General features: G+C 40.1%; 1 protein-coding gene across 15 annotated transcripts in view; it reads right to left on the bottom strand.

Moving 5' to 3' along the window:
- The window catches only part of LOC147026699 (uncharacterized), a 506,204-nt gene that overhangs the window by 38,285 nt on the left and 454,132 nt on the right, over positions 1-13,787 (bottom strand). For all 15 annotated transcript variants that reach the window (XR_015058478.1, XR_015058480.1, XR_015058479.1 and 12 more), the window contains one exon: positions 9,011-9,060. Coding sequence is in view for 12 of the 15 variants with exons in the window: in XM_085882416.1 (XP_085738542.1) it covers positions 9,011-9,060 (50 nt within the window). In the remaining 3 variants the exon portion in view is untranslated. The remainder of the gene's footprint in view (positions 1-9,010; positions 9,061-13,787) is intronic.

Below are 13,787 nucleotides of genomic sequence, written 5' to 3'. Positions count from 1 at the left end.
TTAGGCCCACTAAGACTGCACAATCATGCCAACATCTTAGTACTTCCTCATTCCCACTACTTCAAAGATAGTTAATCAACTAAATTTAAAAATAATCCACTGACTCTACTGTCACTACCCCTGCAAGGAGATCGTTCTCGGCACACATCACTCTCCGACCATCCTACCATCCTTATTCTTCTCTTTTTTAACTCTTAAACTGTGTCCCCTTGTCCTATCAATATCCATGTTGCTAAAAAAACAATTATGCACTTATTTTGGTGCAAACGTTCATTATCTTAAACAAACATCGTCACCTCTCAATTGCCTCCTTTCTAATGTAAAAAGTTCTGTCTCTTTGAGCCATTGCTCAACTTAGTCTAGCTTGGCCCGAGATCAATTTCGTTGCTCCACACTGAACCATCTCTCTGGCAACTATGTTGTTTCTCAGATGTGGTGACCAAAATTGCACATAATATTCCAGATGAGGCATCACAAAATTCTTGTACAATGTTAACACTACCTCTTTTGATATATAATTTATCCTTCTATGAATGCAATGTGAAATATATGAATCTGGTTTGCATATATCTTAAATATGAATCAGGGTAACATATGTCTTGTATTTCCATAGAAAACTAGTGTAACCCTGTCTTTGATTCACTGCAAACATGCTATGACTGTTTAAATACAGATTTGCTGTTGTGATTCCAAACAGTCCGATGACTCGTTAATGTGCATCTCAACTCAAGGTGTAGAAAGACTTGGCCAGCTATGGGAGAAGAATGTCTCTTTGCAAGGTGATTACACAATGGAACATAGAAAGAGTGCTTGTCAGAGGGATTGTTTTTTTTGCCTACATTTGCATTTTGCATTCACGACATCTTGCAGTTACAGCGGCAAAAGCCCATAATAGCTGTGGTGAAGAACGCAAGTTGGACACCAGAGGTGATGCTGATGGATAAGAATGTAAAAGGTGGAAAAAAAATTCCCAATTAAAAAATGCCCAATAAAAAAAATTCCCAATGCAGTTGAAACAGATTGCGTAGATGGGTCGTGTGAATGTATCAATCCTGAGCATGAGTCATTATCCTGGAATGTTCACTTCTTGGCATATATATATTGTTGATATAGTCACTTGAAAATGTCATCTGAGGTCAGAAACAGTTCCTTTCCTCATACTGGAACCTTGCAATATTGCTAATGGAAGACCCTGCTTGAAGGTGTCCAATGATTACCTTCGTCTCATTTTCTGAGAGATATGACAGATATTAATTATATTACAGATATGTTAAAGAATGTTATGAGTGTGTTTTATGTTTGATCCATATGCTAAACGATAATTGCATGAAGCAATTAAGTTACGTAGAAATTTGCAATCGTGTGTTCTGCACATGCCTCATGCCAAAAAGACAACTGGAATGAATGCTGGAATAGTCAGTCCTTCAACATTTACATTATCAATTCTACAGGTTTTTAATGGCAGAAAGTGTATCACCACACCCAGATCCTTCTCCTGTGCCACACACTCCAATACTGCGCCTTCTATTATATAATTACTATTTTTGTTATTCTTACCAACCCCAGCATCTTACATATCTTTGTGTTGAACTGCATCTGCCAATCCTTTGTCCAAAGTAACCAGAATTTCCTGAATCGGATCACTCCCCTCCACCATTATCTACCATCCCTGCAAGCTTTGTGTCACCTGCAACTTTGGAAAGCTTACTCTTCACACCAATGTACAAATCATTGATGTAAATTATGAATAATAACGTTCCTAGAATCGATCCCTGGGGTACTCCACTGTACTTACATCATCCCAATCAAATAACTTCCAACCCCCACCCCGTTCGCAGCCACGCATTGTTTCCTATCAGAAAGGTATTCTACCAGCCACCCCATAACCTCTCACCTCAGCAAACGGCCTTCTGTTTTGTACCTTATAAAATTGTTTTTGAAAGTTTAGATAAACTACATCCACAGCATTTTCCTCATTCACCCAGTAAGAAACTGCCTCATAGAACTCCAAGAGATTTGTTAAACATGACTTCCCTTTAATTAGCTTGAGATTATTCAAATGGTTCCCTGTCCGTTCCTTCATTTACCATTCCAACACCTTCCCTACAACTGAAATCAAACCAACACATCTGAAGTTCTCCAATTCTTTTCTGGATCCTTTCTTGAACAGTAATTAATGTTACATTTGATAATTTTCAATCCTCTGGTACCTGTCCTGACTTCATTGAGCTGTTAAAGATATTGCTTAACGTCACGATTATTTGCTCTGCCACTTCCATCAATACTCCGCGATACATATCATCTGGTTCAGGAGATTCATCCACCTTTAATTTTCCTCGCTGTTTCTTTACTTCCTCAATTCCTACTTGGATGTTTTCTAAAAGCCCTTGCTCACTTCCGAGATAGATACTCCCAGCCATTGAAAGTTCCCTTTTCTGTTCCCATGTAAATGTAGAAGCAAAAAAACTATTTAATGAGCTTGCCATCTCACCCTCATCATCTAACAATTCTCTGATGCTATTCTTTAAGTAGCGCACACCTGTTTTAACCTTTTATTTACCCCTTGTATACTGAAATAATATATTGTTGGTATGCTTCATATTTCTGTCCATATCCTTTTCGTCTTCTCTTTTGGCTTGCCAAGATATTTTCTTAACTAGCCTCCGTTTACTCCTTTACTGATGTGAGTTGGACACTGCTCCTGTTATTTTGTACCTTATGATTGCATTCTGCCTATCCTTAATAACACTGCATACCTCCCTCATCATCCAACCTGGTCTCCTCCTGCATATATCTTTACACCTCACTGGAACATACCTACTCTATACCCGACACAATTGCTCCTTCAAGGTTGCCCATTTCTCTGATGCAGACCTCCTGCACATGAGCTTTTCCCAATCTGGAGCACCGAACTCTCTTCTCAGACCTTTTAAGTTTCCCTTCCTGAAATCTAACAGCCTTATTTTTGTATCCTGAACTCAACATCTCAACAATATAATTCCACACAACATGTCATGGTCACTTGTCCCCAGATATTCTCTGACCTCCACCTCCACCACAACATTTGGATCATTGCTTAAAAAAGATTTAACACCACTGTCCCCCTCATGCACTTTTCTACAAACTGAATCAAAAAGCAACCCTGGAATAATTTTTTTTAAATGTATTTAGAAAAATGGAGGCTGCAATCTTTACTATTATTGGAACAGTATATTAAAAAGTTAATCACCTATCTGACTGCATGTTTCAAAGTGCTTTGCGAGTTCATGTACTAGCGAACGAACGCAGTGAGCTTCATACTTAACGCGTGCACATGAGAGAATAGGAAACAACAACAACAACAACAACAACAACGCAATCCCCCTGGCTATTTGGAATCCGTGTCGTTAGCTATGACCTTTTGCTTCCGGTTGTTGTTAAACGCTGTGCGGTGTATAAACACGATTGGGTTTTATTTCTATCTTGTGAATATTACTTAATGCGTGCACAAGAGAGAATAGGAAACAACAACAACAACAACAACAACAACAACAACAACAACAACAACGCAATCCCCCTGGCTATTTGGAATCCGTGTCGTTAGCTATGACCTTTTGCTTCCGGTTGTTGTTAAACGCTGTGCGGTGTATAAACACGATTGGGTTTTATTTCTATCTTGTGAATATTACTTAATGCGTGCACATGAGAGAATAGGAAACAACAAAAACAACACAATACCCTGGCAATTGTGAATCCGTGTCTTTGGCTATGACCATTTTGCTTCCGTTTTTGTTTTGTTTCTGTTTTTTTTTTGTTTCCGGTTTTTGTCATGGTGAATGATGCGTGCCGGAGATCATGACCGGAAGTGTTTATTTATTTATTCAATAATTTTTTTCCCAAAGTTAATTTTATACTTCCGAAAGTGATTTTTTTCAAGACAGGAAGTGTTTATTTTGTATTTAACATTTCCGGGAGTGATTTTGAAACTCTTTCCGGAACTTTTAATTTCTTTTATTCTTGACCAGAAGTGATCGTTTATTTATTTATTTATTCAATTTTTTTTCCCAAAGTTAATTTTAATAAAGATATCTCCCACATCATCAAAAAAATAATTTTTGATCGTGATTTACATTATTTGATCGTTGATCCCGAATCCAGGCCGAAGTAACCGGAAATTGCGTCAAAATCATCAGCTGTGCGGCGCTTACATGTACCACGGTACAGTTGGCAAGTGTACAGTTGTGAACAAGTTTTATGTAAAGTCAGAAGCGAATGTAAGAAGAATTCTACGTTCGCTTCTAGGCTTTGCCTGTTCCATATTACAAATAATGTATGAGACCATAAATCTTGTTTAAAAAACCAAAAAAAATCTACATGTCCCAAATGGAGTCAAAATATAAAAACGCTACAAGTCGGCCTGAATCTAATGTAAAACTAGGTTTTACATATTCTGGTGTCCCAACTAGTTTTTACATCCTAAGTATGAGTTAAAGTTTGAATTCCTATTCCTTATTCTAACACCAATACAGAGGATCCTTATGTTCAGAATTTAAATGTTTACATCTGATGTCAGATACCAGCAAAAAACGTCTTTTTTTTGTTCCGATGAATCAAGTTCTGAACTTGAGTAGTAAATTGCTTCAAGTAATGTGTAAATTCGATTATGCAGTAGATTTTGTAAAATGAATAGCCGTTGACCTGAGGGAGAGAGAGGAAAAAAAAAAACTTCTTGCAGTTGGGAATATATCCTGTGTATTGAAGAATTAAGCCGCCACCAAGTACAGCTGCCGAGTAAGCTCGGCTCAGGTTTAAAATTTCAAACACTGAGTGGTCATTATCGAAGGAGAATTCCCCTGGCTGTAGTACCGGATGAAAACGACTCAATAGTCAAAATGTCCGACCTAAGCTTTGCCTAACGGGCAGCCCGACTGATCTGTGCGCTTCATTTTAAAAAATATTTTTGAAATGAATTTTGATAAAAGTGCAAGTAAAAATATGAATAAAGACAACATCTTTGAATGCTACTTCATTATTAAAATTCAGTTTTCAAAGACCGTTTACTTTATTTTAAACTTAACAGTAAAATGTAGCAAAGTAACAAGTATAAAAATTTATTTCCAAAATGCAAATTCATCAAAAAGACTTCATTTTTAACACGTCTGAGGGATTGTTAAATTTTTCATTTAATGTATCCATTCATATATTAAAAAATACAGTTCTTGCTTTCGGTTTCTATCTCCACCACATTTCTTGACTAACACAATGCATTTATTCACTTTTTGTTTCATTATTCACTTATTGTGATATCTGGCTCAGTTTGGAAACCTATGAAATTATACTTTATCTTACTGCCTTTCAAAAATCTGTAGTTACAACCAGGGCCGGATTTATGTGTTGCGGGGCTCTGGGCCCTCGAAGTACGCGGGGCCCTCTCAGGGCCGCAGCCATTTTTACTTCATATATGATTATAAGAGTATTCATATATAAATGCACCAACCTAGGCTGGGCAAAAGAAAAAAAACCACGGTTTATGTGTAAAAACATGTATTTCAGAAACTACTAGTAACAAAAGTTTATATACAAGAAACACCACTATGGATGAAAACAACGGAACAGAGAAAATAATCGCAAAACCAAAACGTGATGGTATCATCTCAAATGTCAATGTAGAAAATTTTTTTTGTGTCGTTTTTGCAGATATGATCGCATTATTGAACACTTTGTGGTAATTGCTACAATATATTTGCGAGATGTTAAAAACCTACAGAATCTTTTATCTTCTTTTACGCCTGCGCAGTACATAGCAAACAGATTCAGGGCGGGCGTGTAATTTTGCAAAAATGAAATCGAGACAGCCATAGCTTGCTGGGATTGGGAAAACCCTCTTTTTTCGTGTGACCTATTTCTGTGGTAGACCTTAAGATTGCGCTCTTATGATCAGTGGAAAGGAAAAAAAAGTAAGTTCAAAGATGTAAAATAAATGATAAACATAACCAAACAGATGCCAAATTAACAGGGATATTGAGTATTTGTTTCGTGATTCACTGACCATTTACACAAACGAACTAGATTTTTTTTCACAAACAAACAAAAGGGGGAAAATAGCAGAATTTCTTGTAATCTCTGCGTTTGCGCGGGGCCCCTGGGAGGCGCGGGGCCCCGGGCCGTGGCCCTGTGGGCCCTGCCCAAAATCCGGCCCTGGTTACAACCGATCATGTTGCAACCCTTCCCCATTGTTAAACTAATGTCACCAGAATATGCAGGGTGTTCCAAAAAGACCTGGACAACTTTGGTTGTTAATATATTTAGTACCACAAATGATGTGATACCCGTTGGTTTATATGATACAGAAACTCATAAAGTTTCCTTTATTTTCAGGTCTGGTGGTTTAACGTAAAAGAAAATTGCGACTACAGGAGAAAGCTCAGTGTGTCTGGTTCATCGAGATTAGATCTGACACGCAAGTTCAGCGTAATTTCTGTACAATGTATGGAAGGAATCTCCCATCACAGACTAGTATCAGACAGTGGTACAAGAGGTTCAAAGAGACTGGAAGTTGTCAGAAACAGAAAAGTACCAGTCGACCAAGCACAAGTGCAGCAGACGTTGAACGAGTGCATGAATCATTTTACAAAAGTCTCAGAAAATCAACTTGACACGCATCCAGAGAACTGGGACTACAAACCACCAGGCGCATAAATGGCTGAAGCTTTATGCCTATAAGGTGCAGTTTCTGCAGGAACTCAAACCAAATGATGGACCCCAACACAAGTCGTTTTCCTTGGAAATGCTCATTCGCATATAGGATGACGAAGATTACCTGAAAAAGGTCATGTTCACAGACGAAGCTTGCTTTCATGTATCGGGGAAGGTCAACCAGCACAATGTGAGGATCTGGGGCTCTGAAACCCCCACGTGGTCATTGAACACATATGCGACGGTCCAAAGGTCAATATGTGGTGTGGTCTTCTCCATGACTGCTTGGTGGGGCCGTTTTTCTTTGCGGAGGATACAATCACGTCAACAATTTACATGAACATGTTGGAAGGATTCACCTTCCCATAGATTGAAGACCTGCAACATGATATCATTTTTCAACAGGACGACGCTCCCCCTGATTGGGCCTTAGTCATTTGAGCTGTCCTGAATGAAAACTTTCTCGGTTGCTGGATTGGCCGAGACAGACCAACCGCCTTCCCCCCATGATCACCAGACATAACCTCCTTGATTTTTGTCTGTGGGGGTTTGTCAAAGATGTTGTTGACAACACCAAAGTGGCAAACTTGCAGGATATTTGTTCTCTGATCACAGCTGCATGTGCACTGATGGACGCAAGCATGCTGAGCTGAACATGGCAAGAACTTGTGCATTGCCTTGATGTCCCACACATGACAAACGGAGCTCACATTGAAGTGTATTGATGGTGTGCACAAAACTTTATGAGTTTCTGTGTCATATAAACCAAAGTATAATGTAATCCATAGTCTCACAACAAAGGCTTGTAGAAAATCTGACAACAAAAGCTGAAATGGTAAAAAGGTTATGGCCTGGACAGACAAGACAGACAAACAAGCGGTCATACACTGGCACTTGCAAAATCAGTCGCTGTGATCATGCTCTTTGGAATTCAAAGCAAATAGGCTTCTCACTTTTGTTTGGTGAACCAATTCAGTGACCCCATATGCAATTTCTGTTCAAATTTCAAGTCATTTGATGAAAATTGACATTTTAATGTGACCTTGGCCTTTGAGCTTTTGACTTCAAAAATAATAGGCTTCTAGCTTTTGATTGATGAACCAATTCAGTGAACCAATGTGCAAATTTGGTTCACATTTCAAGTCAATCAAATGAAAAATGACAATTCTGTGACATTGACACTTTAACTTCAAATAATAGGCTTTCGTGACACGATATGCCAGCCCTGTTCAGATTTCAAGTCAATCTGATGAAAATTGACAATTTTATGTGACCTTGACCTTTGACCTGTTGACTTCAAAACCAATGGTTTCTCGCTTTTGATTGGTGAACTAATTCAGTGACCCAATATGCAAATTCTGTTCTAATTTCAAGTCGATGGGATGTAAATTGACGATTTTATGTGACCTTGACCTTTTGACATCAAGCAATGGGCTTCAGTGATGCAATGTGCAACTTCTGATCAAATTTCAAGTCGATCGATTGAAAAGTGACGATTTTATGTGACCTTGACCTTCGACCCAATTATTAATTTGTCTTATTCACATTCTCAAAATAAAGGTTTGTTGAAAATTTGATGACAAAAGCTCAAATCGTAAAAAGGTTTTTGCCTTCTCATGCACACACACTTTGGCAGTACACTTGTACAATTGTCCTTCACTCCTGTGTTTTCCTCTCATTCTTTCTTTGCTCAAACACATTAACACTGTATTGCTTGTTGGCTACTATATAGCTTCAACACAATAGTGGCTTGCATGGACATCCCATTAGATATTCCAAAGTCAGCTTTGTGTGGTGTTGATTCGGCACATGCCAATAAAATTCTGTTACATGCCATTTAACATGATGATGTATGCACGCGCGCGCGCGCACACACACACACACACACACACACACACACACACACACACACACACACACACACACACACACACACACACACACACACACACACACACACACACACACACACACACACACACACACACACACACACACACACACACGCGCTACTGATGATTCTTGATTAGATAACATGTGGGGGCAGTATAGGACAGCCAATAAATCTATAATTAACTAACAGAGGGCATTTAAAGACTTTCTGACAATTTTAATGAATGCACAGTGTACTTGAGTAAGAGAAAAAACACCATTACTTGAACTGCCTTCGCATCAAGAAGATCATTCTAAACAGTATTTATGTTATGTTAGGGAAGCATTATGAGCTATATAAAGGTTTTTTTTTTTTGCAAAACAGGAGGGTTTAATTAAAATTTGTAAGTATCCTCATTTATACTCATTGTATTAATAAAATGTCAAACAAAGGAACCAATACCTTTAGCCCTTGGTCTCCTTGAGGTCCCTGCTCTCCAATGTTTCCTGATTCTCCCTGTGTGATAACAATTTAACAAACAGAATGTACTATCCATTCCAATTGCAAGACAAATCATAAAAAAATGAGAAGTTTCATGTCGATGTTATCCAATGTATTCTAAATTGGAAAACATGACAAATAATGATATGATATTGCATATCTCCAGCAACAGGCTTCCGAGCAACCCCACATGCTTCCGAGTTGCTCAGAAGCCTGTTTCTCACAACACGCTTCGGAACAACCCCACAGCAATGGCAAAAAGAGGCATTTATAGGCACACTATTGTTGCCCTGAACCCAGATGCAGATAGCTCTTCACACACCAACAACAACACAAAAATGAATAACAGCATCAAGTCACAATGAAATGAATGAAAGTAGCGAAAAAAATCGCCACAAAGTAAATATACAATCTGGTGTGAATACATCCTTTTATTGCATGTAATGTACAGGGTGTCCACAAAGTCCATTGCAACTTTGAATTTTATAACTCTTGATTTACACTCGAAACAAACTATAAATGGTGCGTGAATTGCTATTGTGGCAGACAGCCATTGTTGCTCACATTTCGTGCAGCTTCAGCTGCGATGAGACACAAAATGTGCCTCACTGTACTATCAAGCTCGGAGGTTTAACACTATTAAACCGACTAGGTTTGCATGGTCACAGGACAACGATTGTGTGGTACGTTGTCCTGATGAGCTCCTAATAAGGGCGAAACCATGTTCGGTGGTGACTCCACTGTCTTTTGCTTGTGACCATTAAAACAGACTCAAGTGTGCGCTGCTGAAGCTATCCAGGCAGGAAGAAAAGCAGTATGCATGTGCACATGTCATTTAATGTTTAATGCCATGATGCATTTGTTGGGTTTGAAGGGCCTTGTTTTAGTGTGTAATATATATATATATATATATATATATATATATATATATATATATATATATATACATACATACATATATATATATATATATATATATATATATATATATATATATATATATATATATATATATATATATATATATATATATATATGCCAGGTAAAAATGATGGGTTGGAATTTTGTCATTCAAAATATTCAGAGACTGGAAGATAATATGTTTTGTAGCAAGAAAAAGAGTTCTTGTAAAACACTGCATGTTCAAATGTTACCCGATTTTCTTTATCTTCTGGGACCTTTCATTTTGAGGATACAGCCTCGTGAGTGTGCCAAAGCCTGAAGTGTCAGCCTTGCATCAGGTGTGCTTATATCTTCATTTATTAGACATTGCACGTGTATAAATGAACTCGTTTTACTCTACATGCATTACACATCACATGCAGCAAATTTCACCTCCTTGCACGTTGTATTTATGTATGTTTTTAAACGCTTCTGGACACCACCATTGCAACCCGGTTGCAAGTCACCGTCTACATTTCCAAAATAAGAGACGTAATAACTCTTTAATGGAAAATATTTTTCGAGTTTTTTTATCCTGAAATAGACAGTAGTGAACACTCAGTCATGTTAAAATATTGGCCTTTAAACGCCTTCTTAAATCGTCCTTTCGAAGGGGGACAGACATCACACAAAAAATACACAAACACACATTGTGTTTTATATGGATATATACGAGTATATATATATATATATATATATATATATATATATATATATATATATATATATATATATATATATATATATATATATGTATGTAGAAGAGTTTATTGTAGATGAAATAAATAAAATGTTATGCAATACATTCACAAATATGTATACATATATATCTGCAGTATCTGTGTTCTGGTGTGTTGTTCTGTGTTGTCACTGCACTTTCTCAAACTCTTGTGAAATCGTACCAAACTTCCGAGATACACCTACATCTCCCATGTGTATGTCTTGAGGGTATTTTTTTTTGAAAATTTTTGAAAATATTTTTTATTTTTTGGAATGTTTTAATTTTGTTTTTTTTAACCTAAATCTTCAACTTCAATTGCTTATAAAAAGGTAATCACGAATATTACAAATAAATTTGCAAAATAAATGTTTGCATTCTGCTTGGTGTAAATCATGACAACACGGCAACTCACATACTTATCCTCGTTTAAAACAAGTCTGTCTCTCTATAGCAATGTGTGTAGAGGTGTTTTGAATTGCACAGCGGGAGTTGTTTTGAATTATGTGGAGGTGAGGGGAATACCATCTAGTTTTCATGGTGATTGGTTACACCTGAGCTAATTTACAATTGCTATTATAAGGAGGGATGGACACTTATCCAACCAAGATATTCTAGTTTTGTATTGTTACTGGCCGGGGGTCAGCCGCCAACCGACCGCTCTGAACGGAACCGCAAGTCGAGTCGGCCCGACCGATCGCCGGAATATAGATCGCCGCCCAGGTAACTCCGAGCGACGGCTCCTTGTACAAGAACCGAAATACGCCAATCGGCAGATCACGTGGGGTAGGGTCAATTGCCAATCTTCAATTTACCTAAATACCCACATGATCCAACGACCGGGGTATTCCATCCTCGACGGAACTCATACGGAACAAACCGCCGAGGCGAGCTTGTCCTTTGGCGATTCCGAACGGCGTAATCGCCGAGAACCGTCGGTCAAAATGACCCCTATTACGGCAAACCAACGGCTTTCCAACTCCCAACACACGAAATGTTCAGTCAATGAGGGAATGGATGCAACGAGCAGGTTTACATTCACACAAGGACATTTATTAAAATGAAACACGTATGCAATTAAATAAGGCAAAGCACGTATGCAATTATACAAGCTACAAAAGCACGATAAAACACCTACAACCGTCTACTTATTATGTACAGTCATTTACACTTAACAGCAGTTCCGACTTATTAGACGGGCCCACGGACACACGTACACACGCGCGCACGCGCGCACGCACGCACGCACGCACACACACACACACACACACACACACACACACACACACACACACACACACACACACACACACACACACACACACACACACACACACACACAAAGAAACGGTGGCTGAGGCTTTTAATCACGAGCTCCAGCTCGGATGACAGGTGAGCTGAAACTCAGAGCCTCACTCGAACCTTTCCACCTCATGTAGTCTTTCCACATGTCCGGACCCGGGCTCCAACGAGAGCGAGCTGGATCCAATCGTCGCGATCCTTCCCGAGCTCCCGCGAATCCTCCCGCGCTTCTCAACACGTGCTGGTGAGACGAGGCACCGATCCTTCCTGTCGATCGTCGCTTCCCCAAGGATCCAACTCCAAGAAGAGGCCGATGCGTTGCACCAAGCCGGGAAACAAAATGGAGAAAGAAAAGCTCCAGGAACCAAGAAGAAGAGGAAGAAGAGGAAGAGAGGAAGAAGCCTCCACTCGCAGCTCGAGCCGAACAAATGGCTCAAGTTCCTTCCAAAACAAAGCAGCAGACGAAGCTCACTGAGCCAGCCGAAGCAAAAAGCTTACTCCTCCCACGGGACCCAGCACACGAACTCTGCACACGGGACTCCCACGAACTCTTCACACGGGACTTTCACGAACTCAGCCCACGAACTCAACCCAACCACGGGACTCCCACAAACTCAGCCCACGAACTCAGCCCGACCATGGGACTCCCACGGGACTCTTCACGAACTCTGCCACGGGACTTCTACGAACTCTTTTTGAACAAAGAAAAGATGTCCTCTTTATCCTTTGCACCCCCTCCCCCGCACCCGGCGTGACTCATGCCCTCGTGATCCACCCCCCGCTCAACCACGGGTGGGAGGGAGTTGTTGACGTCACGGGATGGCAGGGTTCTTCTTCCTCTTTGCAGTAGAGGGGGAGGGACGTCTCCATTGTTTAGTTCCCTAACTAGTAAATCTATCCGCAGTGCATCTAATCGATCTCTGAACATTGGAACAATGGAAGGTGAGCTATCTCGGGAACATGCACTTATCGACATAGCTGACAAAGGGAACCTGTATGTTGTGTGCGATTGAATTCCAAATTCGTAACACTACCCCCTCCCCTTTTTACAGACTCGCCCCGAGTCGTCAAATTTTCGTGTGACCAGCATGTGTAAATTTTCCCCGAGTACGTTCTACCTTTGGATCCCTGAGTGCGACATTTCTTTAAATGTGTCCCAAAAATAAATAACCTAATGCGCGGCATAACTAACTAAACAAACTCTCACAGATTCATTCGGACAACTTAACTAAAATTGCCGGCGCTAAAACAAACATGCATCGGGGGTTCCACGTATTTACAATCTTAACTTACCTATAACATCACACTAACCATGGCCCAGGACTTGTGATCTGTGAAAGAGGAAAGGCAAAGGCAAAAGTCGTTGCAAAGTCTTTGGTGCAGGGGAATGGATGGAGATGGTCGCAAAACAAATGGACATGATGGATGCACGGGCTGCCTGCAGGGCAGTCCTTGCAAAACTGGATGTTCCTGGCGCACATGGTGATAGATGGACACAGGGGCAAACGCAAACTAGGGCTCGCAGACATGGGGTCATGGCAGAGGCAGGCAAAGGAGGCATGGCAAGGCAAGTCCATGCAGAACAGGCGGCTGCAGCACAACGGGCCGACAGGTGAAGCTGGCCGGCCTCTGGTGCGGTTCCATCAGGTTTGGAGGGAGTGCGGTGGTGCCGGCCGCTTTGAAGGCGGGCTCAGACCAAGCCTACTGTCTCCCCCCCCCCACCCACTCTATCGCCTTTGCCTGTCTCTGTCCATACCCGCTCCCTTAATTTGCCAC

The sequence above is a fragment of the Eptatretus burgeri genome, chromosome 5, assembly GCF_056783735.1.
Source record: "Eptatretus burgeri isolate ZD-2024b chromosome 5, Ebu_testis_v1, whole genome shotgun sequence".
Taxonomy (NCBI): Eukaryota; Metazoa; Chordata; class Myxini; order Myxiniformes; family Myxinidae; genus Eptatretus; species Eptatretus burgeri.
The sequence above is the reverse complement of the archived record's forward strand: the minus strand, read 5'-3'. Positions and strand labels throughout refer to the sequence as shown.